Here is a 26,944-nt window from a genome sequence, read left to right on the forward strand (position 1 = left end):
CTGCATAACCCTTGAGAAAAGAAGTGAATAATGCTTTGTTTCTGTATTAAATTCATACATCCAAGAACTTCAGATGATTTTTTAAATCACTACATCCCAAATTCTAGCACCTTTTAATTCACAGAGTAGCCTGCATACCTATTAATCAATCATCTAACTGTTGCTTTTTCTGACATAGTGGCATTCTATCTTAACTCTCTATTTATTTATAGATTTCTAATATTACATCAATTTGAAAGAACAGCACGGATTTGTTAGAAATCTCTTTAAGGTAGCCTTCACATCCTTGTTCCTCAGGCTGTAGACTATGGGATTCAGCATGGGAATCACCAGAGTATAAAACACAGAGGCCACTTTATCAGTATCCATAGAATGGTTAGTTTGAGGCTGCGCATACATGAATATCATCGTCCCATAGAAGACAGACACGGCCATTATATGTGACACACACGTGGAAAAGGCATTTTTCCTTCCTTCTGATGAACGTATTTTAAGAATGGACAAAACAATGTTGAAATAAGATACAAGAACCACAATTATGGAAAACACCAGATTTGTAGCTGCAGATATGAACACAAATGTTTCTGGAAAAGAAGTATCAGAGCAGGACAATGCTAGCAGAGGGGCAATATCACAATAAAAATGATTGATGATATTGCAAGAGCAGTAAGTCACAGGGAATACAGAAGATGAGGCCACAACAGCTGTGGAAAAGCTATAGAGGTATGTGAGGGAGACCAGCAGAAGGCAGATCTGCTGAGACACCACCGCCATGTAGAGCAGGGGATTACAGATGGCCACATAGCGGTCATAGGCCATCACAGCCAACATGAGCACCTCAGCTACAATGAAAACCAAGAACCCCCCTAGCTGAATGGCACACTCACAGTAGGAGGTGGTGTGCTTCTTTACTAAGAAGTTGATCAGCATTTTAGGAGCAATGACAGTTGAATTGCCAAGATTGATGATAGCCAAGTGCCTGAGGAAGAAATACATGGGGGTCTGAAGTCGGGAGTCCACGCTGGTGAGGGTGATGATGCTTAGGTTGCCTGTCACGGTCAGCCCATAGATGACCAGGAAGACAAAGAAGAGTGGGATCTGGAGGTCTGGACGTTCTGAGACTCCTGTGAGAATAAACTCAGTGACTCGAGTGAAATTTCCATGAGCCATGTAAAAGTTTGGAAAGTCATCTGGGAAAGAAAGGAGAAGTGGTTAGTTTTTAAAAATTGTATTTTCTACTACTGCTGTTATATGGCAAGGGTAATTGCAGACAGATTCTTTACCATTTGAGTCACCAGGGAAACCCATCAGTTCCCTTAATTCTGCTGAAATCCAGCGTGCTGATGGTTTATAACTTCCCAGGGAGTGCAGTTGTTAAGGGTCTATCTGCCAATGCAGGAGACATGGGTTCAATCCCTGGGTCAGGAAGATTCCCCTAGGGGAGGGAATGGCTACCCACTCCAGTGTTCTTACCTGGAGAATCCCGTGGACAGAGGAGCCTGGTGGGCTACAGTCCATGGGGCCTCAAAAAGTCAGACATGACTGAGCAACTGAGAGCACAAAGGCTGGTTATATATTCTTCTTAAATTGCAAAACTAAATGTTGAAAAGCAACCAATTAAATCACACACATTATCTTCTTCCTCTAAGTTTTTTTTTTTAAAGCTCTTTATTATATTGTTTGCCAATTTCCATAATACTTTGGCATCCTAAGCACCCCATCTTTCCTTAGGTCAAGCTGTCATTAAGACTCTCATGGACTTCTCATCTTCATATTAACATTTTCTCAGATTTGCTGATAAGCAAATGAGTCATTTTTTGTTAATCAAATATATTATCTGAGATATCCTCTGGAATAATTGAAAAAAGCCTTGTTCTCATATTCAGTGCATCCCACACTCAGCTCTGTATCACTTGTCTAGTCATATCATTTCACCAGACATACTCTCAACCCTAGTCCCTCTGTTTCCCTATTGATATTCAAAAGTATCGGTTGAACTAAAACAAGCAATCTAGAAAATAAACATTTTTTCACCTCAGATTTTATTTTCCCTTTAAAATACTACAGAGGTTCTGACTTATCAAACCAGGAATCTATTCTGATCCAAGGAGTGGAGTTGAGAAGGAAAGAAATGCTGGAGATTGCTGAGCCAGTTCTATTCCTTTTTTTCAGATGGTGCTGTCCGCTGTTTCTCTACTGAGTCCCACTCTGCTTTCAGTCTCCTTTCTCATGCACAGACTAGAACCAGGGGTAACATGGCCTGCTATCATGGGTTTTCTTATAGAAAGACAGACAAAATTGGATTAAGCAATGGAATTCAGATTTATAGCATCAGTTTTACCACTTTGAAGTCTTCAGTTCTGCTGAGAATCATTCTTGTGTTTATTAAAGGTCTCTTCATTTTCAGTGTCAGTTATTACATCCTTCTAAATTTCCATATTCTTGTACCTTTCCCATTCTTCTTTAAAATTTTTATTTTAACAATGTGGTTAGAATACATAACTTGAAATCTTCCCCATTAAGAGATTTATGGCTGAATATACAGTATCGTTAATTACAGGCACAGGTACAGCTGATCTCTAGATCTTATTCATCTCATGTAACTGAAACTTTATACTTGTCGATTAGCAACTCTCTATATGGTCCAGCTTACAACTTCTGGGTATTTATCAAAAGGAATTGCTATCAGGATGTTTATCAGAACGTGAAACCCTGCCCATTCTGCTAATTTGGGAAATGATATCTCTGGTCATTTTCTAATATCCTGATGAATGATTTTATATGCTTTCACTTCGAGCTAACCATTAGAGGAGAGCCCATGGGACTGTAGACCACCAGGCTCCTCCATCCATGGGGTTTTCCAGGCAAGAATACTGGATTGGGTTGCCATTACCTTCTCCAGGGGATCTTTCTGGACAAAGTATCAAATATAAGTCTCTTGCATTGGCAAGGGGACTCTTTTTCACTGACTCACCAGGGAAGACCTGTGTTGGGCATATTTATAGAAAAAAAACAAATATTACATGAGCCAAATATTAAAATAATATTTATTATTTATTTGAAATTTAAATTCAACTGAGCATCCTATATTTTATCTGGAAATCTTAACTTTACTAATTCTAATAGATTAATTTGCTGATGATTTTCAGGCATTCCTAACTCTTTCTGAACTTGCAATATCCAAATACCACTTTCAATTTTCACAAATCAAATGAATACATGACCTCTGATCAATTCATAGGCTTTAATGTCCTATAACTACCATCATCTTCCAGGGAAACCAGTTAACAAGAGACATAATGAAATTTTTGTGATGTAAAGAATAAACTGTCAGTGACTGTAAGAGTGTCCATATTTGGAACCAAGAATTAAAGGAAATTATAAACACCGTGGTGTTAATCAATATCTACAACTTCTATTTGCTCACCTTTAATGAAGAATTCAATTTTCTGCTCCAAAATTACTCTGACTTGTCTTTGGGTAGGGGCAATATATACTTTCCCTCTCTCCTTGTGATGTTCCTTGAGGAAGTAGTATGAATTTATTCAGGTGATTCTGCCCAAATTATATGAGAGTTTTTTTTTTTTTTAATTGCCTTTAATGACTTCAAATTACCTAGGATATCCTGCATATTCTCTAGTGAAAAAAATTGTAAGGAGCAATTTAAGGAAAGGAAGAAAACAGTATAAATTATCTGTACAGTTCCATGGAGACCTACATGACATAAAGGTATTTACTTCAAGACAATCATTACAATAACAATGAAAAAGATGGATATGCTTTCTCACAGTAAAACTGCAGCTGTTCCAGAAGTCATGATAAAATGGTAAACAAATCATCATCACTGGATAAAAGTTTTAAAAGTGTAATTTATAAATGGAAATTGGGATGAAATAATTTCATTGTGAGTTTAGTTTTCATTTACTTGGTGACCAATGATATTGGACACTTGTCAGTATATTTGCTGGTCATTCATATATGTATATATACATTTTAAAGTGTCTAAATTTTGTCCTTTTTGATCAATCTTTTATTGATTTTTTCACTTTTTATAAGTGTGTTAAATGAAACTGCTTTTGGAGATTTTCTTCTAGAAGTTTTCTTACTTCTTAATTTGTCCCATTTTGAGGGAAAATTGTTTTGCAGAGTTGTGTTGTTTTCTGCCATATAACAATGCAAATCAGCCACAATTATACATTTATCACACCCCGCTTAAGTCTCCCTCCCCTCTCCCTATTCACCCCTCTAGGTCATGACAGAGTGCCAGTCTGGGTCCCTGTGTTATATAGCAACTTCTCACCAGCTATCTGTTTTACATATGGTGGTGCATTTATGTCAGCGCTACTTTCTCCATTCATCCTGTTCTCTCGTTCCTCCACTGTATCCACAAGTCCATTCTCTATGTCTGAGTTTCCACACCTTTTCCACAAATAGGCTCATCAATACCATTTTTTTAAGTTTTATGTGTGTGTGTGTGTGTGTGTGTTAATATGCAATATTTGTTTTTTTCTCTTCATGACTTACTTTGCTCTATATAACAGATTTTAATTTCACCCACCTTCCTAGAATTGACTCAAGTTCACTTTGTGTGTGGGTCTGAGTAGTATTCCACGGTATATTTGTACCCCGTTTTCTCCATCCACTCATCTGTCAGTGGGCATCTAGGTGGCGTCAATGTCCTGGCTATTGCACATAGTGCTGCTACGAACATTGGGGTACATGTCTCTTTTCCAGTTACGGTTTCCTCGGGGTGTATGCCCAGCAGTGGGCTCGCTGGGTCGTGTGGTGGTTTTATGACTAGGTTTTTAAGGAGTCTCTGTACTGTTCTCCATAGCGGCTTCTCAATTTACTTTCCCACCAACGGTGCAAGAGATTTCCCTTTTCTCCCACATCCTCTCCAGCATTTATTGTTTGTAGATTTTTTTGATGGCCATTCTGACCTGTGTGAGGTGATACCTCATTGTGGTTTTGATTTGCATTTCTCTAGCAATTAGCAATGATAACCATTTTTTCATGTGTTTATTAGCGATCTATATGTCTTTGGAGAAATGTCTATTTAAGTCTTCTGCCCATTTTTGGGTTCGGGACAAACCAGAAACATAGACCAATGGGATAATATAAAAAGTCCAGAGATAAACCTGCATGCCTATGGACACTTTATCTTTGACAAAGGAGGCAATAATATACAATGGAGAAAAGATAGTTTCTTCAATTTGTGGTGCTGAGAAAACTGGACAGTTGAGTGTAAAAGAATGAAATTAGAAGAGTTCCTAAGACAATACACAAAGATGAACTCAAAGTGAATTTAAAAACCTAAATGTAAAAGACCAGAAACTATAAAATTCTGGAAGGAAATTTATACAGAGCACTCTGACATAAGTCACAGCAAAGGTCCTCTTTGGCCCACCTCCTAGAGGAATGGAAATAAAAACATAAACAGACAAATGGAACCTAATTAAATTTAAAAAGTTTTGCATAGCAATGAAAATAGTAAAAAAGATTAAAAGACAACTTCAGAATGGGAGAAAATAGTTGCAAGTGAAACAGCTGACAAAGGGCTCATCTCCAAAATATATAAGCAGTTAGTATAGTTCAATATCAGGAAAGCAAACAACCTAATCAAGAAAATGAGCAGAAGATTTAGACAGATATTTGTCCAAAGAAGACATCCAGGTGGCCAATTAACACTCAGAGGTTTTATTATTTTGATGTCTCTGTTTAGTTCTTTGGCTCAAGATCCTGCAGTGATACAAAGCAGAATTGTGTACCAGTAGGGAAGGGAGAAAACTCTCTCCTCTCTGACAGCTTCTCATGTACAGAGCAAATTGGGATGCAGGAGACGAAGTGGGTAGGAGAGGCCATAAAGCTGATAAAGTCCCTTCTCAAGGTTCACAGAATAACACTCAAGACTGAAAGGGAGAGGGAAAACTTGGAACCACTCTCTGTTGCCACTGCAAGGACTGTGCTGTATTAGAGACTTTGGAGTCTAACCTGGAAACTGTGATATGACGCTGTGACAATGTCTAACTAAATGTTGCCATGTTCTTCTTAAAAGGGCAGATTTTATTTGTTCTTTTAGTTACTTATTTTTGCAGGAAATTAACAAAATTTGTGTCAAACTGCAAACTCTGCCTCAGGGATGGTTATATAAATGCTTGTTCACATAGTTTTGTCTGGGGGTACTTCAACCTTTCCCCCACCTACATAGCTCAGGTTTGAGTTGGACAGAGCCCTAGACATTCAGTGAATTTTCTCATTAGAGTTTGACAGAATTGTGATGTGTTTCAATCCTGTGTGAAGTGGGAGTGTTCATCATCCAGACCCCCAGCCGTTTCTCATTCCCTGGAGGCTGTTCTTGGCCTGGCCTTATGGAATCTCACCTTAATAGGTACGGTTTAGAAGTCACTGGACCTCTCAAGCAGCATTCAGGCTGCTGTGCAGTCACTGTGTCTGCTTACCTGTCTCCACTCCAGTTCCCAGTTCCACATATTCCAGGCACCTCGGTCCTTCCCGGTCTGACCTGGTGTCTTCATCGTTACCTGACTATTGTGGTCTCCACGTGCCCACCGTCATCCCACGTGAAGGACTGTTAACTGCACCCCTTTACTCAGATCACAGTCCTGGGCTGTCAATCATAAGATACCTGAAAACACTCATTGTATGTGCATCCTCTTTGTTCTCCAATTTTGCAGTTATATTAAATATAGTCAGTTCTTGCTCTTTCTACCCCTATCTTGCCCCTTTTCCCTTCTCTCTCTCCATAGGTAATCACTAGTCTGATCTTTATACCTGTGAATCTGTTTCTATTTTGTTATCTTCATTGACTTTATTTTTCCAAATATGTAGTGTACAACTACACCTAAAACTAAAAGATATACCCATTTGAATCCAAACTTCCAAAGGATACCAAGGAGAGATAAGAAAGGGTTCATCAGTGATCAGTGCAAAGAAATAGAGGAAAACAGTAAAATGGGAAAGACTAGAGATCCCTTCAAGAAAATTAGAAATACCAAGAGAATATTTCATGCAAAAATGGGCTCAATGAAGGACAGAAATGGTATGGGCCTAACAGAAGCAGAATATATTAAGAAGAAGTGGCAAGAATACACAGAACTGTACAAAAAAGATCTTCAAGAAACAGAAAATCACGATGATGTGATCACTTACCTAGAGCCAGATATCCTGGAAGGTGAAGTCAAGTGGGCCTTAGGAAGCATCACTACTCACAAAGCTAGTGGTGGTGATGGAATTCCAGTTGAGCTATTTCAAATCCTAAACGATGATGCTGTGAAAGTGCTGAACTCAACATGCCAGCAAATTTGGAAAACTCAGCAGTGGCCACAGGACTGGAAAAGGTCAGTTTTCATTCCAGACCCAAGAAAAGGCAATGCCAAAGAATGTTTAAACTACTGCACAGTTGCATTCATCTCACATGCTAGCAAAGTAATGCTCAAAGTTCTCCAAGCCAGGCTTCAACAGTACATGAACCACGAACTTCAAGATGTAAAAGCTGGATTCAGAAAAGGCAGGGATATCAGAGATGAAATTGCCAACATTTGTTGGATCATCAAAAAAGCAAAAGAGTTCCAGAAAAATATATACTTCTGCTTTATTGACTATGGCAAAAACTTTGACTGTGTGGATCCCAACAAACTGTGTAAAATTCTTCAAGAGATGGGAGAACCAGACTACCTTACCTGCCTCCTGAGAAATCTGTATGCAGGTCAAGAAGAAATGGACATGAAACAACAGGCTGGTTCCTAATTGGAATGGAGTGAACTGCCAGGCTGGATGAAGCACAAGCTGGAGTCAAGATTGCTTGGAGAAATATCAATACCCTCAGATATGCAGATGACACCACACCTATGGCAGAAAGTGAAGAACTAAAAGGCCTCTTGATGAAAGTAAAAGAGAAGAATGAAAAAGTTAGCTTAAAATTCAATTTTCAGAAAACAAAGATCATCGCATCCAGTCCCATCACTTCATGACAAATAGATGGAGAAACGATGGAAACAATGAGAGACTTTAATTTTCTGGGCTTCAAAATCACTGCAGATGGTGACTGCAGCCATAAAATTAAAAGACATTTGCTCCTTGGAAGAAAAGCTATGAGCCAACTAGAGAGCATGCCAAAAACAGAGACATTATTTTACCAAAAAAGGTCCATCTAGTCAAACCTATGGTTTTTCCAGTAGTCATCTATGGATGTGAGAGTTGTACCATAAAGAAAGCTGAGCGCTGAAGAATTGTTGCTTTTGAACTGTGGTGTTGGAGAAAACTCTTGAGAGTCCCTTGGACTGCAAGGAGATCCTAAAAGAAATAAGTACTGAATATTCATTGGAAGGACTGATGCTGAAGCTGAAACTCCAATACTTTGGCCACCTGATGCGAAGAACTGACTTATTGGAAAAGACCCTGATGCTGGGAAAGATTGAAGGTGGGAGGAGAAGGGGACAACAGAGGATGAGGCTGTCAGATGGCATCACCGACTCAATGGACATGAGTTTCAGTAACTCCGGGAGCTGGTGATGGACAGGGAGCCACATGTTGCAGTCCATGGGGTGGCAGAGTCCAACGTAACTAAGTAACTGAACTTAACTGAACACCTAAAACCTATATAAAGTTGTAAATCAACAACACTTCCTGAAAAAGAAAGCATATCTAGATGTCCCTTATTTTCCTGATTTCACTTCCTCTCAACTGGTTTTCATTCCTTCCAAAACATAAACCTTTGATATTTGGACATAGAACCTATTGTATATTGCTTTAAAAATAAATGGTGGATTATATTTGAAAGCCTTCATGTAAATGTGAATCTTTACAATCTTATCTCTGAATATTTTCATAACTCCAACTCAATTCAACTTTTCTTAAAATATGGGTTTAGTGATCTTTATCTCGTGATTCTGATTTTATGTGTCTGAGATAGACTCTGGTCACACCTCTATCCATTCAAAGTTAGAGAACAGATTTTAGTGTAAATTCATTGATCAAAAACTATCAGAAAACATAACAGAATTTGTTTGGAAAACAGATTGCTTTTGTAGTGATATAAAGAAATCTGAAAAAGATTGTTCATTGAATGTCCACTGTCTCACAATAAAATCCATGTATTTCTTTGAGCAACGAGATGGAAAATCTTAATGGAATCCATTAAGTTCATGAATAAAATGAGAGCATATTCAAAAATTGACTGTGCTTTCATGTTAATATCAAAATTGCATGTTTATAATAAATTCAAAACATACAAAGTATATTAATTTGAATAAAATTATCAATCATATTTTTTTAGCATTCATAATATAAATTCATTTCTACCATATATTTTTCAATCAAACAATATTAAGACAGAGAAGGTAATTTTATTTTCAAGATAATTGGTATAACTTTGCTAAAAAGTGTAAAAATTAATTTAGCTATCTCTAATTACAATTCTTCAAGGTGTAGTTATCTACTATGCCCATATATACCCAGGATAAAAAGAAACGGAAACCAAATAATAAGAAATATCAACTTGCTTCGTTCATTTATAGATATCTCTCTGTTCAAGTTTAATTATTTCTTAACATATCTCTCCTGACTCCTGGAAACATTTTTTCGATCTAGATAACGGAGAACTTAGCAAACTTAGTGAATATGCTTCATTTCTATATTTATCTCAGAATTCCAGGAGTCTCCATTTATTTTTTAAATCACCATTTCCTAGAAAGAGAATCCTATTTAATTAACAGGATTAGTTGAGAACCTATAAATCACTCATCCAATCTCAGCTTTCTACAACCAATGGCAGCCTATCTTCGTTTATCTATAGAGTTTTAAAGCTAGAATGATTTAAAGAACAGCATGTATTTCTAATAAACATCTTCAGTGCAGCTTTCACATCATTGTTCCTCAGGCTGTAGATCATGGGGTTCAGCATGGGACTCACCAGTGTATAGAACACTGAGGCCATTTTATCAGCACCCACAGAATGGTAAGTCTGAGGCTGCAAATACATAAAAAGCAGAGTTCCATAAAAGACTGACACTGCCGTCATATGCGAGGCACATGTGGAGAAGGCTTTTTTCCTTCCGTCTGATGAATGTATCTTTAGAATGGACAGAACAATGTTGAAATAAGATGCTACAATGGTAATTATGGAAAACACCAAATTTGTAGATGCAGATATAAATATTGCTGCTTCTGGAACTGAAGTATCAGAGCAAGACAATGCTAACAGAGGGACGGTATCACAGTAAAAATGATTGATTACATTGGAAGAACAATAAGTCAGAGAGAATACAGAAGATGAAGTCACGACTGATGTGCAAAAGCCATAGAGGTATGTGAGGGAGACCAGCAGAAGGCAGATCCTCCGAGACACCACCGCCCTGTAGAGCAGGGGGTTACAGATGGCCACATGGCGGTCATAGGCCATCACAGCCAACATGAGCACCTCAGCGACGGTGAAAACCAAGAACCCCCCTAGCTGAATGGCACACTCACAGTAGGAGATGGTGTGCTTCTTACTAAGAAGTTGATCAGCATTTTAGGAGCAATGACAGTTGAATTGCCAAGATTGATGACGGCCAAGTGCCTGAGGAAGAAATACATGGGGGTCTGAAGTCGGGAGTCCACACTGGTGAGGGTGATGATGCTTAGGTTGCCTGTCACGGTCAGCCCACAGATGACCAGGAAGACAAAGAAGAGTGGGATCTGGAGGTCTGGACTTTCTGAGACTCCTGTGAGAATAAACTCAGTGACTCGGGTGAAATTTCCATGAGCCATGTTAAGAGTTTGGATAGTCATCTGTTTGAAGAAAAAAAGAATTAATCACAAACTTTGTGGAACTATTTTCCAGGACTGTTATTAGATGACAAAAGCAATCCTTTGGTGAGATTTCCTATTCATCTCAGTTATTAAACTCAAAGTTCTAGGTCTAGTAATCCAATTTTGCAATCATTTACTGAAGAGAAGAAACTGGTATGACAAATTAAACAGATGATCAAGTGTAATGAATATTTTGAGAGTTTATTTTCTTATAATCTTATTAAATTATGACTGTTTTAGTAGCTTAAAAATTAAAACAGAGATTCCAATCTGATGCCTCTTGAGCAGAGTGTGAGGAAGATATGACGAATTGCAAGTTCCCTAATAATTCAAGATTTCCCAGGTGGCTTAATGGTAAAGAATCTGCCTGCCAATGCAGGATACGCAAGAGACAGAGGTTCTATCCCTGGCTTGGGAAGATCCCTGGGAATAGGAAATGGCAGCCTGTTCCAACATTCTTGCCGGGAAAATTCCATGGACAGAAGACCCTGGTGGGCGACAGTCCTGGTGGGGGTCACAGAGTCAGCCAGGACTGAGCGGCTAAACACACAAATAATTTGTCATCTATTCTTAATGTCTAAATCTGAGATTTCTTGCTTTTTCTTAAGAATAGATAATTTAGCCAATACTCTGCCCCTTTTCATTTATACTGTCTTTCTATAGCTTCTGTTTGGTGTATATTGACCTTGCAATTTTGACTATTTCTGTTAACCTCTTTGCTCATTTTTCACTTTATTACCAAAAAAAAAAAAAAATGGAGAAGTGTTCTCAGATCCATTCTTTACATCAACTATTCTCTTTTCAGCTTTAAAAATTTTTCTCCTTGAAAATGTTTTCCTCCCTATCTAGCTGTTTTCCTTCTTGCCCACAAGTTGATGCAATTCCTCATATTATTTCAATGTGCTTTTATTTTTAACCATCATTTTTTATTTATACAATTTCATAATGTTATTTTTTGAATTACGTAATACTTCTGAACTCAATTTTAGTTCATCACTTTACTGATATTTTATCAGATTTTTGATATTTTTTCATCAGTGCAATAATAATAAACATCCTTTTATATAACTTCTATGGTAATTTCATTACATATATTTTCTAAAGGATCTACATGAGATTATAATACAGCTGAATGTTTTGCTAGAGATATTTGAAAGGTGATATTTGACCTCACTAAGTTGAGCTGTGTCTCAATAACAACTGATATCTAGCTGGGGGCACCTGACACAAAGAAGCCTGTTTATAGTCTGTAATCTGAGGACTTGGAAAGAATTTGTAGAGGGTCAAAGCTACATGATCAATTAACATAAGATTTACCTTTTAGCAACAATTAACATATATATATGTATATATACATATGCAATATATTACTAATAATTAATAAAGTAGCAGGAGGAAACTTTTGTAGATAGTGAATATGTTTATGACATAGATTATGGTGACGATTTCACTGATACACACATATCTCCAACCTCATTAAGTTGCATACATTAAACATGTAGAGTTTTTTGCATGTCAATCTTAATTCAATAAAGTGTTTTTTAAATCTATATATCATAAATATGTGACTTTAAAAAGACCAGAACTGTTGACATTTTCTCTTCTAAACAAAATTAAAACAAAAACTCTACAGTAAGAAAAAAAAAAGCTGTGACAATGAAAAAGAATCAGAGATATAAGACCAAGATTACTTCTAATATTGTTGAATATTTTATACTAGTTTATTTCTGACACCAAATATTCTCTTTGGTTCCTTGAATCATTTTCTTATTTAACTACCATGTATTTGTTGATTTTCTACTTTTGTCAGAGTATAGCCAAGCTTCAGTTGAATTACTTGTCCCTTACCTCATGGACATTCTATTCCAATAATAAGGAAGAGAGAAAGGGCTGGTAACAAAATATATAAATGAGAAAACTGTAGAATATATTCATTTTAATAAGAAGAAGTAACAAAATATACATTAGGATAACCTGAGAGAATTATTTCACACAAGATGTTAAGAGAGGACCTTTTGGAAACATGACATTTGAACTAAAACTAAACGATGAGGAGGAACCAACTTTTGAATGAATCACTGGAAGAACATTCCAGGATTCCAATTTCTTGAAGATGTTGTTTTGGGGTAGAAAATAACTATTTTTTTTCCTGTCTGTTTTTATAGCAAAACTTAATGGAGCCAGTGTGACTAAATAATAATGAGGAAAAGGGGACAGTAGAATCATATAATATAGGTCACAGTAAATAGTTGGATTTTATTTTAAGTGAATTCTAAGGCATTGATAAGTTTGAAGGTAGTTAGGGAACATGACCAGTTTTAAACTTTAAAAAGATAACTCTTGCTGTTATGAAAATAATTACATAATTGAAAGGAGTTAGAAATCATGAGTAAAAATTTAAAAGTGAGTAAGCAGTTACTATAGGATTCCTGGTGGAAGATAATGCACCAAAGTAGAGAAATGGAAATAGAAGATGGTACATTAACAGTTGAGAGCAGAAACAAAAAAGTATCAGCAACATAATTCATTGTGTGTGCTCTGTGAGAAAGAGATGAGGGAATGACACTGAGATTAGGAACAAAAAATACTTTTGCAGTTTTTTTTGTAACTGGATCAAATGTGGTTTTTCAAATATTTGGGGTTATGATTTAAGATGGAGTGATGAAAGTGATATTATGAACTTACCAAACTTTAGGTGTTTGTGAGACATTTAAATATTAATTTAGGCAAGCTACTATGTAAGTCTAGAGCATATGTGGTAAGTTAGACTTGCAGATATTTAGGAAATGAGCCCTAATGATCATATGATATCTTTTCATCTATTCCAAGATTTTTTCATCTGCTTCAAGTTTTTTACTTTAATTGTCGCATAGCTTCCCAATAGGTTACTCAATCTTCCTGCGTCCTTTTCCACTGAGGACAACCCTCTCTTTTGAGATTCTAGCTTTTCTTTTGTCTTGTAACACTGCACTACAGGATCTTCTTTCTGTGTTTCTCATGCCTCTTATTTTTCTGAAGAAAAAAAATGCTTTTATTGAAGTATAGTTGATTTGGACTTCCCAGGTGGCAGAGTGGTAAAGAATTTGCTTACCAATGTGGGAAACTTGTATTTGATCTCTGGATTGGGGAGATCTCCTAGGGGAAATGGTAACCCACTCCAGTATTTTTGCGTGGAAAATTCCATGGACCTTGTCTATTTTTAAATTTTGATTTTATGTGATAAAATATGTAATATGAGTTCTGCCCCATTAAATAATTTATGAATGAAGAGTACAGTATTGTAAATTATAGTTAAATGCTATAGAGTAGATCTCTAGATTTTATTCACCTTCCTTAACTGAAACTTTATATACCTGTGGACTAACAACTCCCTGTATGGTCCAACTTCCAACTTCTGGGCATTTATTGAAAATAATTTCAATCAGAATATTAAAGAGGTGGTGATACCCTGCCAAGTTTTTTTTTTTTTAGGAAATGATATGTTTGCGTATAGATGCAGGTTCTATTCCTGCAGGGTCAGAAAGACACCCTGGAAGAGGAAATAACAACCCCCTCCAGTCTTCTGGCCTGGAAAATCCCATGGGGGCTGCAGTTCATGGGGTCCCAAAGAGCGGGACACAAATGAGCATGTATGTGTGCATGAAAGCAGACAAGATGCAAAACAGATGCAAAGGGATGACTGCGTCTTGAATCTTCAGAATTGCTGATGGTAGTTAGAAATTATTTGGGGTTAAAGTCGTTCTCCAAAACTCTTAAAAATCATCCTGTATTTACCAGGCTACTTGCTCAATTTGTAAAATCTTTTCTAAAAAAAAATAGAAAAAGAAAAAAATGGTCTATGTTGTTAGCAACTGGTAGAGAAAACAAACGAATAAAAATCTTCAAGTTTATGCATGGGAGTTGATTCTTATATATAACAACATGCATATCTTTAAATTAAATTATTTTCAGTTTATAAAATAGTTCATGGGTGACACAATATTTTAAAATATTCTTTTTAAAATATTGAATTGGGTACATTAATAAAAAAGCCAAATGCTGCATGAGGCTAAATACTAAGTATTTGTCATTGATCTGAAATTTAAATGTAGCTGAATATCCTGTATTTTATCTGCAAATTCTTACCTTACTGGATTCTAATAGTTAGATTGGTGATGATCTGTGTACTCCTTCTGCACTTGCAATATCCAAATGCAGCTTTCAACTTTGACAAGTCAAATAGATAGAGGACATGTAGTCAATTCATGGGATTTTAATGCCTTAAATACCATACTAATTCCGGGAAACCAGTTAAAAAAGGAAATAATGAAATTCCTATGACATAAAGAAAGATCTGTCAGTGACCATAAAATTGTCTTTAGTCAGAATCTAAGATTTAAGGTGAATTACCAACATTAAGTGATAATCAAAATCAACAGCAATGTTTATCTACTCACATTTAAAGAATAATTGCATTTTCTGCTCTCAAGTTTCTCTGACTTTTCTCAGAGTTAGGAGAATTTATGCTTTTTTTCTCTCTTTCTAATGTTCCTTGAGGAAGTAGCATGGTATTTATTCAGACATTTTTGTCTAAATCCTCTGAGAGATTAAAAAATTGTCTGTAGTTTCTGCTAATTATCCAAGATATTCTGCATATTCCCTAGTGAAAAAGTGTAAGGGGCAGTTTAAGAAAAGGAAGAAAACAACAAAAATTATCTGTACAGTTCCATGGAGACCTACAGCCATTTTTATGTGTTCATTCATTTACACAGACTCAATGATTATAGTAACAATGAAAATGTTAGTGTATTTGGGCTTTAACTCAGCAAAACTGAAACAGTTCCAAAAGGAACTGTAATGAAGTGTAAATGAATCATTATCATCATTGCATAGCATTTTTTGAATTTATAATTCCAGTAAAAAAAATATGTAGTTGGCACTGGGGCGAAAATATATCATTTAACATACATGAGATAAATATGGACTATAACAATATACAGAGGAAAACCAAGCTCAGATAAACTATGTAATTTGACCAAAGCCATGATGAAATTAAAGCCTTATCTTTAAGTGAGTGGTATACATACCCTGACCTTTAATATGAAAAATTCATAACAATTATTGAAATGCAGTGTGTGTTTAAACTATAGTGCTTCCTGAGCTGAGACACCAACACTCTTGGATAATGTTCAGTACAACCTCATGGAAGGTAAAATTTAATATAAGACAGTACATACTCCATACTCTCTCATAACATTTTACCTATACCCTCATCCTTATGTATTAGAATTGAGGAAAAATCATAAACAGTTAAAGATGGATCTAAATTGCATAGATGGGTAAGTTTTGGAAAATGTGTCATTTGTTCCTAATACCTAAATCAAGATATAGAATATTTCCAGCACCACAGAAACTTCTCCAGTGCTTTATAACCCCTCCACCCTTCACCTCTCCTGGAATGATGGAAATTTCCCTCATTTAACGCCACATTCTCCCAACTCTAGCAACACTACTCTATTTTCTATCCCTAAACTTATTGTCCTGTTTTTGAATTTCGTGTAAGTGGAATCACACAACAAATAATCTCAATCTGGTATCTTTCACTCAGCATAGTGATTTTGAAATTTATCCATGTGTGATTTTATAACTATATGACATCCCACTACATGTGAGTACCACAGCTCTTCAAATATTGATGGATACTGTGTTTGTGATGTGCTATTAAAATGTCTAGTATAAACAGTCCTTTGTAAATGAATATGTGAGTATATATACATTACTTTCTCTTAGTTAGGGATCTTAGAATAACTAGGAAGTAGGTCACTGTATAATTAACTTTACAAGAAACTTCAAGATAACCAAACTTACTGTAGTATTTTACATTTTTGCAAAAGACGTGAATGGGAATTTTATTTTCACCATATTCTTGCCAATATTTGACGTAAAAATTAATACACACACATATATAAATGGACATTGGGATAAGATAATCCTATCCCCTGGTGGCTCAGACAGTAAAGAATCTGCCTGCAATGTGGGAGCTCTGGGTTCAATCCAAGGAGCAAGCATATTTTAATTTCATGGCTGCAGTCACCATCTTCGGTGATTTTGGAGCAGAGAAAAATAAAGTCAGACACTGTTTCCACTGTTTCCCCATCTATTTGCCATGAAGTGATGGGACCAGATGCCATGATCTTAGTTTTCTGAATACTGAGCTTTAAGCCAACTTTTTCACTCTCCTCTTTCACTTTCATCAAGAGATTCTTTAGTTCCTCTTCACTTTCTGCCATAAGGGTGGTGTCATCTGCATATCTGAGGTTATTGGTATTTCTCCCGGCAATCTTGATTCCAGCTTGTGCTTCATCCAGCCCAGCATTTCTCATGATGTACTCTGCATATAAGTTAAATAAGCAGGGTGACAATATACAGCCTTGAGGTACTCCTTTTCCTATTTGGAACCAGTCTGTGTTCAAATCTACATCTTATGTTGTCTAAATTTTACCTGTTGAAATTTAATTTTTACTTGATATTTTGAATTTTTCCATATGCTAGATAAAGCAATTTTTGCATATTTTCTCCCTGATATATTATATTATGATATTTCTGTTTCGTTCTTTGACCCAATATCTTATTGTGTTACCAAAGAGATTTTTACTATCACTAGGGAGAGTGAAGGAGAAGGCAGTGGCACCCCACTCCAGTGCTCTTGCCTGGAGAATCCCATGGACGGAGGGGCCTGGTGGGCTGCAATCCATGGGGTCGTGAAGAGTCGGACACGACTGAGCGACTTCACTTTCCCTTTTCACTTTCCTGCACTGGAGAAGGAAATGGCAACCCACTCCAGTGCTCTTGCCTGAAGAATCCCAGGGATGGGGGAGCCTGGTGGGCTGCCGTCTGTGGGGTCACACAGGGTCAGACATGACTAAAGTTACTTAGTAGCAGGGAGAGCAAAAAGCTATCTCCTGCCAGAAAAAGTTCACAAGCACAAAACAGACTGGAACGCAGGAGATGAAGTGGGTAGAAGAGGCCATGAAGCTGACAAAGCCCCAAACCAAGGTACAGACTAACTCTGAAGGCCTGAAGGCTGAGAAGGGAGCAGGAGAACTGAGCGCCCCTCCCCGCTGTCGCCTCAAGGGTTACTCTAATTTTCTTGTATTGACTGCATTAGTTTGCCAGGACCCTAGAATCTGTCTTGAACATGGTTATACTGTGCTGTGAAGACATGTGAATATGGTTATCTTCTTCTTAAGAGGGTTGATTCATTTGTTCTTTTTTAACTAGAGCAGGAAATTAACAAGGTTTTTGGCAAACTACAGTCTGTCTCATGGGGGATTTCATAAATATTAGATCTTTTTTTTTTTTTTTTTTGGTCTGGGACAACTGAAATCTTCCAGTAACCAACATGGCTCAGTGGAATAAATTAACTTCGCTCAGGATAAGTTAACTGGACAGCTTTTACAAAGAATAAGGATCTCATTTTCATAGACTGTTTCCTTTCTGCAATTCATTGCCAACATTTCTGAGACTACTGTCTCAAATTCTGACTTTTTGTTCTTTAGATCAGAAAAAACTAGGTTATTTTTAATATTTCTATTTGAATGATGTAGACTAGAACCTTGCCTCAAAATAAATAAAATGAGAAAAAACACCCATTCTGTTAGCTTCTAATGCTGTTCAGAATCACCTCCACACAATGTGCCTTTCTTAACCATGTCCTCATTTACCTTAGGGTTAAAAATTACATCAGCTTAAAAGAACAGCATGAATTTGTCAGAAATCTCTTTAAGGCAGCCTTCACGTCCTTGTTCCTCAGGCTGTAGATCATGGGGTTCAGCATGGGAATCACCAGTGTATAGAACACTGAGGCCATTTTATCAGCACCCATAGAATGGTAAGTCTGAGGCTGCAAATACATAAAAAGCAGAGTTCCATAGAAGACTGACACTGCCATCATATGTGAAGCACATGTAGAGAAGGCTCTTTTTCTTCCTTCTGATGAACGTATCCTTAGAATGGACAGAACAATGTTGAAATAAGATGCTACAACGGTAATTATGGAAAACACCAAATTTGTAGATGCAGATACAAATACTACTGCTTCTGGAAAGAAAGTATCAGAGCAAGACAATGCTATCAGAGGGACGATATCACAGTAAAAATGATTGATTATGTTGGAAGAGCAATAAGTCATAGAGAATACAGAAAATGAAGCCACAACAGCTGTGGAAAAGCTATAGAGGTATGTGAGGGAAACCAGCAGAAAGCAGATCCTCCGAGACACCACCACCATGTAGAGCAGGGGGTTACAGATGGCCACATAGCGGTCATAGGCCATCACAGCCAAAATGAAAATTTCAGCTACGATGAAAACCAGGAACATGCCTAGTTGGATGGCACACTCATAGTAGGAGGTGGTGTGTTTCTTTACTAAGAAGTTGATCAGCATTTTAGGAGCAATGACAGTTGAATTGTCAAGATTGACGACGGCCAAGTGCCTGAGGAAGAAATACATGGGGGTCTGAAGTCGGGAGTCCACACTGGTGAGGGTGATGATGCTTAGGTTGCCTGTCACGGTCAGCCCATAGATGACCAGGAAGACAAAGAAGAGTGGGATCTGGAGGTCTGGACGCTCTGAGACTCCTGTGAGAATAAACTCAGTGACTCGGGTGAAATTTCCATTAGCCATGTATGAGTTTGGAGAGTCATCTGTTTGAGCAAGAAGGGAGAAATCGTTAGTTTTTAAAAATTGTATTTCCTAGGATTGCCAGTAGATGGCACGCGCAATGCCTAGGGTGAGATTTCCAAGAATCATGCTTCCAAATTATACCAGCTCCTCTAATTCTGCTGAAATTTAATGTGCTGCTGGCTACATACACTTTTTACATGACAAAAAAAAATTTTAATTGAACCACTTTAAATCAGTAATATTATATCCATCCTCTAAATTTCTCTTTCAAAATTCCACATTTTATTATTTGCCAGTTTCAATAATACTTTGCCATTCTACACACTCCTACTTCCTTAGGTCAAACTTTCATTAACACTGTCATTGATGACTGTATCATTTTGATCTCCATGTCTTTGGCTGATAGACAAATAACAGTAATACTTTTTTAGCAGTCAAATTTGTAATCTGTGATATATTTTTAGAATAATTGAAAAAAAAAAAAGATTTAGTCTCATATTCCATGCATTCCACATTCAGGTCTGCATCACTTTTCTACTTTAACATCACCTCACTCAGCATACACTCAGCCCAACTTTTTTTTTTTCTTCCTCTTGCCCTCTGTGTCCCTGCTGATATTCAAAATTACCAGTTGAACTAACAACAACCTAAAAAATAAACATTTCTTCCTAGGTTCTATTTTCTTATTAAGATACTACAGAGCTTCTGTCCTGTTAAACCAAGAAACTAGACTCATCCAAAAATGGGTTTAAGGATGGAAGGCGATACTGCGCTTTGTGGATCCAGTTCTACTGCTTTTTCCTAGATGACATTGTCTGCTGTTTCTCTACCGTGTCCCATTCAGCTTTCAGGCCCTTTCCTCTCTCACAGAGGAAACCAAGTGCTGCCTGATCTGCTTTCACGGGTTTTCTTGTAGAATGTGAGACACGCTGAATTAGGCAAAGGAATTCAAACATCTGCTACCATTCACCATTTTGAAGACTTCAGTTCTGCTAAGGATTAGTCTAACATTTATTGAGCGTATCTTCGTTTTCAGTGTCTTTTATTGTTTTCTTTTAAATTTCCAGATTATTCTACCCTACCCATTCATTTCTAATTTTAATTTTCTCCTTAAGAATATATAACATGAGATCTGTTCCATGAAAAGATTTATGGTTGAATAGACTAGCATTCTTAATTATAGGCACAATGCTGCTCCTCTCTAGAACTTATTCATCTTCCATTACTGAAATTTGATATCTGTTGATTAGCAGTTCTTCATATGGTCCAACTTACAACTTCTGGGTACTTATCAAAAAGAATTGCTATAAGGACCTTAAAGAGATAGTGATACTCTGCCCATTCTTCTTTTTTTGCGAAGGATATCTTTGGTCATTTCTGACCATTCTGATGCAACATTTATATGCTTCTGTTTAGGGCCAACCATTAGAGCACACAGGATACAAAAAGTATGCAAAGATGTAACTGATATTTCAGTCTTCAGACCTGGTGGTAAGAGTGAGGAACTACTTGAGGTCCGTGGCTTTCTCCTTAACTCTTAAAAAAGTATTCTATGCATTTACTAGTTTACTCAATCAGTTAGTAAAGTCTTACCTGAACACAACAACAACAACAACAAAAAACCAAGTAGCAAGCAACCCTTAGGGAAAACAAACAACTGAAAATTCTCCAAGTTCATGTGTGGGAATTGATTCTCATATAGAAGAATATACATATCCTTATATTAAGATTATTTTCAGTTTATAAAATGCTTCATGGGTAATACATATCTTAAAGTATTTTTTCAAATATTGCATTGGATATATTTATAGAAAATTCAAATATTTTATGAGACAGGCACTAAAAAGTATTTGTCATTGATCTGAAATTTAAATGCAACTGAACATCTTATATTTTATCTGGACATTCTAACCTTCCTGGATTTTAATAGATTAGATTTCTCATGATTTTTTCAGATATATCTAACTCCCTCTGCACTAAAAATACCCAAATCTAACTTTCAGCTTTCATAAATAAAATAGATATACGACATCTAGTCGGTTCATTGGTAATGCCCTGACACTACCACAGTATTCCAGGGAAACAAGTTAACAACAACAGAAAATAATAATAATGGAATTTTTGTGGTTAAAGAATATCCGTCAGTGTCCATAAAAGTGTTCATAGTCAGAATCTAAGAAGCAAAGGAAATTACCAATCAAGGTGATAATCAAAATCAACAATTTCTGTCTACTCACGTTAATGAAGAATTGGATTTTCTCTTCTCATATTTCTCTGACTTTGCTTTGAGTAGAGAGAATTTATGCTTTTCCTCTCTCTTTGTGATATTTCCTGAGGAAGTATCAATAGCATGTGACTTATTCAAATGATTTTGCTTAAATCTCCTGAGAGATTTAAAAAAGATTGCCTGGGTGCCTGCCTATCCTCCAGGATATCCTGCCTATTCTCTAGTGAAAAGTTGTAATGAATAATTTAAAGAAAGGAAGAAAACAGCATAATGATCTTTACAGTTCCATGGAGACCCGCACGACATAAAAGTATTCAATTACTGACACAGAGTCAATGGTCAGAATAACAATGAAAAAGACTAAAGTGCTTTATTTCTGCAAAATTGGAAGTTTCAATAGTCATGATAAAATTGCAAATTAATCACTACCATTGCATATTTTTTTTTCTATTTATTATTCCAGTAAAAATATGTCATGAGTGCTGCATTAAAAATATACCATTTAACCTATGTGAGGAGGATATTACTATTCCCAAGTTCAGAGGACGCTGCACTCAGATAAACCATGTGATTTGACCAAAGGTGTGTAATTGATGACTAGAAGATTTGAAATTAAAGCCTGTCTTTAAATGAATGAAATATATGCATTTTCTTTTCATATGAAAAACACATAGCAATTATTGTGATGCAATGTGTTGCAATAATAGTTCTCTAAATCATAGTGTTTCCTGAGCTGAGATTTACCACTTTTGCATAATGTTCACATAACCTTATAGAAAATAAAATCTAATATATGGAAATATATTCCCTTCTCATAACGTTTAACCTATGTTCTCTTCTTCTATGAATTCCTTTTGCTTTAGAATTGAGGAAAATTTGCGTTCAGTAAAAGAAGGTGTTAAATTGTACAAACGGGTAAATTTGGAAAATGTGCCATTTGTTCCTAATACCTAATACATTTCAACACCACAGACATTTCCCTGATACTTTACAACCCCCGCTTCTTGGCTCCTCCCATCATAAAGGCAATTTCCCTCAGAACTTAACTTCCCAAACAGCACGCTCTCACCTACAGCAAATGCTGCTCTGGTTTCTATCCCTACTCTCATTTTCCCTGTTTCTGAATTTCACATAAGTGAAACCACGCAATAAATATTCTTAGCTGTATCTTGCACTCAGCTTAATTATTTTGAAATTCAGCTGTGCTGGGTTTATATGGATGCATAACAGTCCTCTGCATACATATATCCCATCTTACTAGTTCTTCTACCAATAGATATTTGAGTTTGGGTTTATTATAAAATATCTTGTATAAACACCCTTATAAAAGCATATGTGTGTATCTATGTATTATTTTTTACTAGTTATAGATCTAAGAGGCAATTACTGTAACATAAGCAGCTGCATTTTTAACATTATAAGAACCTGCTAGCTTTCTGAACTTATGGTAACATTTTACATTACCAAAAGCCATGTATGGGGATTCAATTTGCCTCATCTCCTTGGCAATATTTGATGCAAACATTTTAAAAATAACTTATAAATGGAATTGGGATAAAATAATCCATTGCGAGTTGAATTTTCATTTACTTGGTGGCTAGTGAAAGTGGACACTTTCTATGTATTTTGCTATTCATATACCCACATCTTACAGTTCTAAAATTTGCCCATTTTAGTTGTTTTCTTCTTTTTATTGATTGTTTGAATACTAAAAGTTTGCTAGATAAAACTACTTTTTCAGATTTTTTTTCCCCCTAGACTCTCTTGCTTCTGATGTTTCTGTTTAGTTCTGTCTCAAGTTGCTACAGTGATGCAAAGCAGAGCTGTGTGGCCAGCAGGAAGGGCAGAAACCCTCTCCCCCAAAAAGTTCCAAACAAAGCAGTTTGGGATGCAGGAGATGAAGTAGGTAGGAGAGGCCATAAAACTGATAAAACTGCAAGCTAAGGCACGTAGAGGAACATTCTGAAGACAGGAAAGGAAGCAGGAAATCTGAGAATCTCTCTGTTATCACTTCAAAAGAAAGAAAGAAAAGAAAGCGAAGTCGCTCAGTCGTGTCCGACTCTTTGCGACCCCGTGGACTAATGCCCAACAGGATCCTCCATCCTTGGGATTCTTCAGGCAAGAGGACTGGAGTGGGTTGCCATTTCCTTCTCCAGGGGATCTTCCCAACCCAGAGATCGAACCCAGGTCTCCCGCAATGCAGGCAGACGCTTTACCCTCTAAGACACGAGGGAAGCCCCAAGAATACTGGAGTCGTTTGCTCTGCCCTCCTCCAGGGGATCTTCCCAACCCAGGAATCAAAACTCAGATCTCTCACATTGCAGGCAGATTCTTTACCATCTGAGCCACCAGGGAAGCCCTATCACTTCAAACATTACTCTAATTTTGTTGTATTGCATATGCTGGTGTGTTAGGAAATCTGGAGTCTATTTTGGACATGGTGACACTCTGCTCTGAAGGCATCTGAATATTTTCATCTTCTTAAGTGAGTTGATTTTATTTGTTCTTTTTCTTTTTCAGAATTAACAAAGTTTGTGTTAAACTACAGACTCTACCTCATGGGTGATTTCATAAATACTAGTTCATATTTTAGCCTTGTCTGGGGTACTAGAATTGTCCCCCACATGCATCAGGATAAGTGAACTGGAAAATTCATCCAAAGAATAAGGATCTGACTTTCATTGGCTCTTTTTTCCCTTCAATTCAACCCCCAAATTCTGTGACTATTGACTCAAATATTTTTATTCTTTAGATCATAAAACCTGGGTTGTATTCAAGATTTCTATTTGATTGGTGCAAACTAGAAACTTTCCTCAAAAGAGAAATTGCAAAATGAGAAAATAACCCATTATTTTGGCTTCTAATTGCTGTAAATATCTCCTCCACACAATGGCAGCCTATCTTAAGCATCTCTTCATTGATGTGTAGAGTTCAAAAAGATATCAACAGCACGAATTTGTCAGAAATCTCTTCAAGGCAGCCTTCACATCCTTGTTCCTCAGGCTATAGATCATGGGGTTCAGCATGGGAATCACCAGTGTATAAAACACTGAGGCCATTTTATCAGTTTCTAATGAATGGTTATTTCGAGGTTGTAGATACATGAAAAGCAGAGTTCCATAGAAGACTGACACTGCCGTCATATGTGAAGCGCATGTGGAGAAGGCTCTTTTCCTTCCTTCTGATGAACGTATCCTTAGAATGGACAAAATGATGTTGAAATAAGATGCTACAACTACAGTTATGGAAAACATCAAGTTTGTAGATGCAGATATGAATACTACTGTTTCTGGGAAGGATGTATCAGAGCAGGACAGGGCTAAGAGAGGGACAATATCACAGTAAAAATGATTGATTACATTGAGAGAGCAATAAGCCATTGAGAATACAGAAAAGGAAGTCACAATCGATGTGGAAAAGCCATAGAGGTATGTGAGGGAGACCAGCAGAAAGCAGATCCTCCGAGACACCACCGCCATGTAGAGCAGGGGGTTACAGATGGCCACATAGCGGTCATAGGCCATCACAGCCAACACGAGCACCTCAGCGACGATGAAAACCAAGAACCCCCCTAGCTGAATGGCACACTCATAGTAGGAGGTGGTGTGCTTCTTTACTAAGAAGTTGATCAGCATTTTAGGAGCAATGACAGTTGAGTTGCCAAGATTGACGATGGCCAAGTGCCTGAGGAAGAAATACATGGGGGTCTGAAGTCGAGAGTCCACACTGGTGAGGGTGATGATGCTTAGGTTGCCTGTCACGGTCAGCCCATAGATGACCAGGAAGACAAAGAAGAGTGGGATCTGGAGGTCTGGACGTTCTGAAACTCCTGTGAGAATAAACTCAGTGACTCTGGTGAAATTTCCATGAGCCATGTAACTGTTTGGAAATTAATCTATTTGGGGAAGAAAAGAAAATGTGGTTACAAACTTCCAAGTAATTATTTTCTTGGATTGTCATTAGATGACAAGGACAATTCCTGGGGTGGGGTTTCCTGAAATCATGTTTCCAAACCACATCAGCTCCTCTACTTATGCTGAAATCTAGTATACTCCAGCTTATGTGGCGGTTTAGTCACTCGGTCATGTCTGACTCCTTGTGACCCGTGGACTGTAGCCCCCAGGCTCCTCTGTCCATGGGATTTTCCAGGCAAGAACACTGGAGTGGATTGCCATTTCCTTCTCCAGGGGATCTTCCCAACCGAGGAATTGAACCCAGGTCTCTTGCATTGCAGACAGATTCTGTACCAACTGAGCTATGAGGGAAGCCCATATAGTTTTCCTAAATGGAAAAAATAAAATGTTAAAAAGCAACCACTGTAAAGCGCATTGTATCCATCCTCTAATTTTCTCTGTCAGAGTTCCACATTGTGTTTTTTTTTTTTTTTTTTTTGCCAATTTTCATGATATTTGCCATCCTAAGCTTCCCCTCACCTACCTCCTGAGATCAAGCTTGTATTAACACTCTCATAGACTATTGTATCTTTCTGATCTCCACGTTGTGATTCATATTTGCTGATAGGCAGATAGCAGTCATTAAAACTTTTAGGTAGCATGTAGTCTGAGATATTTTTAGAATAACTGATAAAAGCTTTAGCCTTGTTTTCAATGCATTCCACAATCAGATACATATCATTTTTTCTATTAATATCACATTGGACCAGGCTTTTTGAACTCTAAATTCTCATCTCAATCTTTCTGTTTCCCTACTGACATTCAAAAGCACCAGTTGAACTAAGAGTACACAGCCTAGAATAAAAACCTTTTATTCTTAGCTGTTATTTTCTCTTATGCTGCAGAGGTTCTGATTTATCAAACCAGGAATCTAGTCCAATCCAAGGAGTGGTGTTGAGAAAGAAAGGCAACAGTGAAGGTTGCTGAGCCAGTTCTATTCCTCTTTCCTAGACAGTATTTTCTGCTGTTTCTCTAGGCTTCTGTGGTGGCCCAGGTGGTAAAGAATCTGCCTGCAATGCAGGAGACCCAGTTTCAATCCCTGGAAGATCCCCTGGAGAAGGAAATGGCTGTTTCTCTACTGAGTCCCACTCCGCTTTCAGGCTCCTTCCTCACGCACAGATAAGGACCAGGTATTGCCTCGTCTGTTGTCATGGGTTTCATCGTACAAAGAGACACACTGGATTAAGCAAAGGGGCTCAGATTACTAGTATCAGTCCCACAACTCTGAAGTCCTCAGCTGTGCTAGGATTATTCTAATGCTTACTGATGGTATCTCCATTTTCAGTGTCA

General features: G+C 37.1%; 3 protein-coding genes and 1 pseudogene across 3 annotated transcripts; all 4 read right to left on the bottom strand.

Moving 5' to 3' along the window:
* Positions 1-222: 222 nt before the first annotated feature.
* LOC136175239 (olfactory receptor 8J3-like) lies at positions 223-1,170 on the bottom strand. The gene has a single exon (XM_065945562.1). It carries the CDS (start codon positions 1,168-1,170, stop codon positions 223-225), a length of 948 nt encoding a protein of 315 aa, XP_065801634.1.
* Positions 1,171-9,805: 8,635 nt separating this feature from the next.
* On the bottom strand, positions 9,806-10,767 carry LOC136175560 (olfactory receptor 8J3-like; annotated as a pseudogene).
* Positions 10,768-18,526: 7,759 nt separating this feature from the next.
* On the bottom strand, positions 18,527-19,474 carry LOC136175240 (olfactory receptor 8J3-like). Its single transcript, XM_065945563.1, has one exon. The coding sequence runs from the start codon at positions 19,472-19,474 to the stop codon at positions 18,527-18,529; it is 948 nt and encodes a 315-aa protein (XP_065801635.1).
* Positions 19,475-24,643: 5,169 nt separating this feature from the next.
* On the bottom strand, positions 24,644-25,576 carry LOC136175561 (olfactory receptor 8J3-like). Its single transcript, XM_065945828.1, has one exon. It carries the CDS (start codon positions 25,574-25,576, stop codon positions 24,644-24,646), a length of 933 nt encoding a protein of 310 aa, XP_065801900.1.
* Between the last annotated feature and the right edge of the window lie 1,368 nt (positions 25,577-26,944).

The sequence above is a fragment of the Muntiacus reevesi genome, chromosome 9 (genome assembly GCF_963930625.1).
Source record: "Muntiacus reevesi chromosome 9, mMunRee1.1, whole genome shotgun sequence".
In the NCBI taxonomy this organism is placed as follows: domain Eukaryota; kingdom Metazoa; phylum Chordata; class Mammalia; order Artiodactyla; family Cervidae; genus Muntiacus; species Muntiacus reevesi.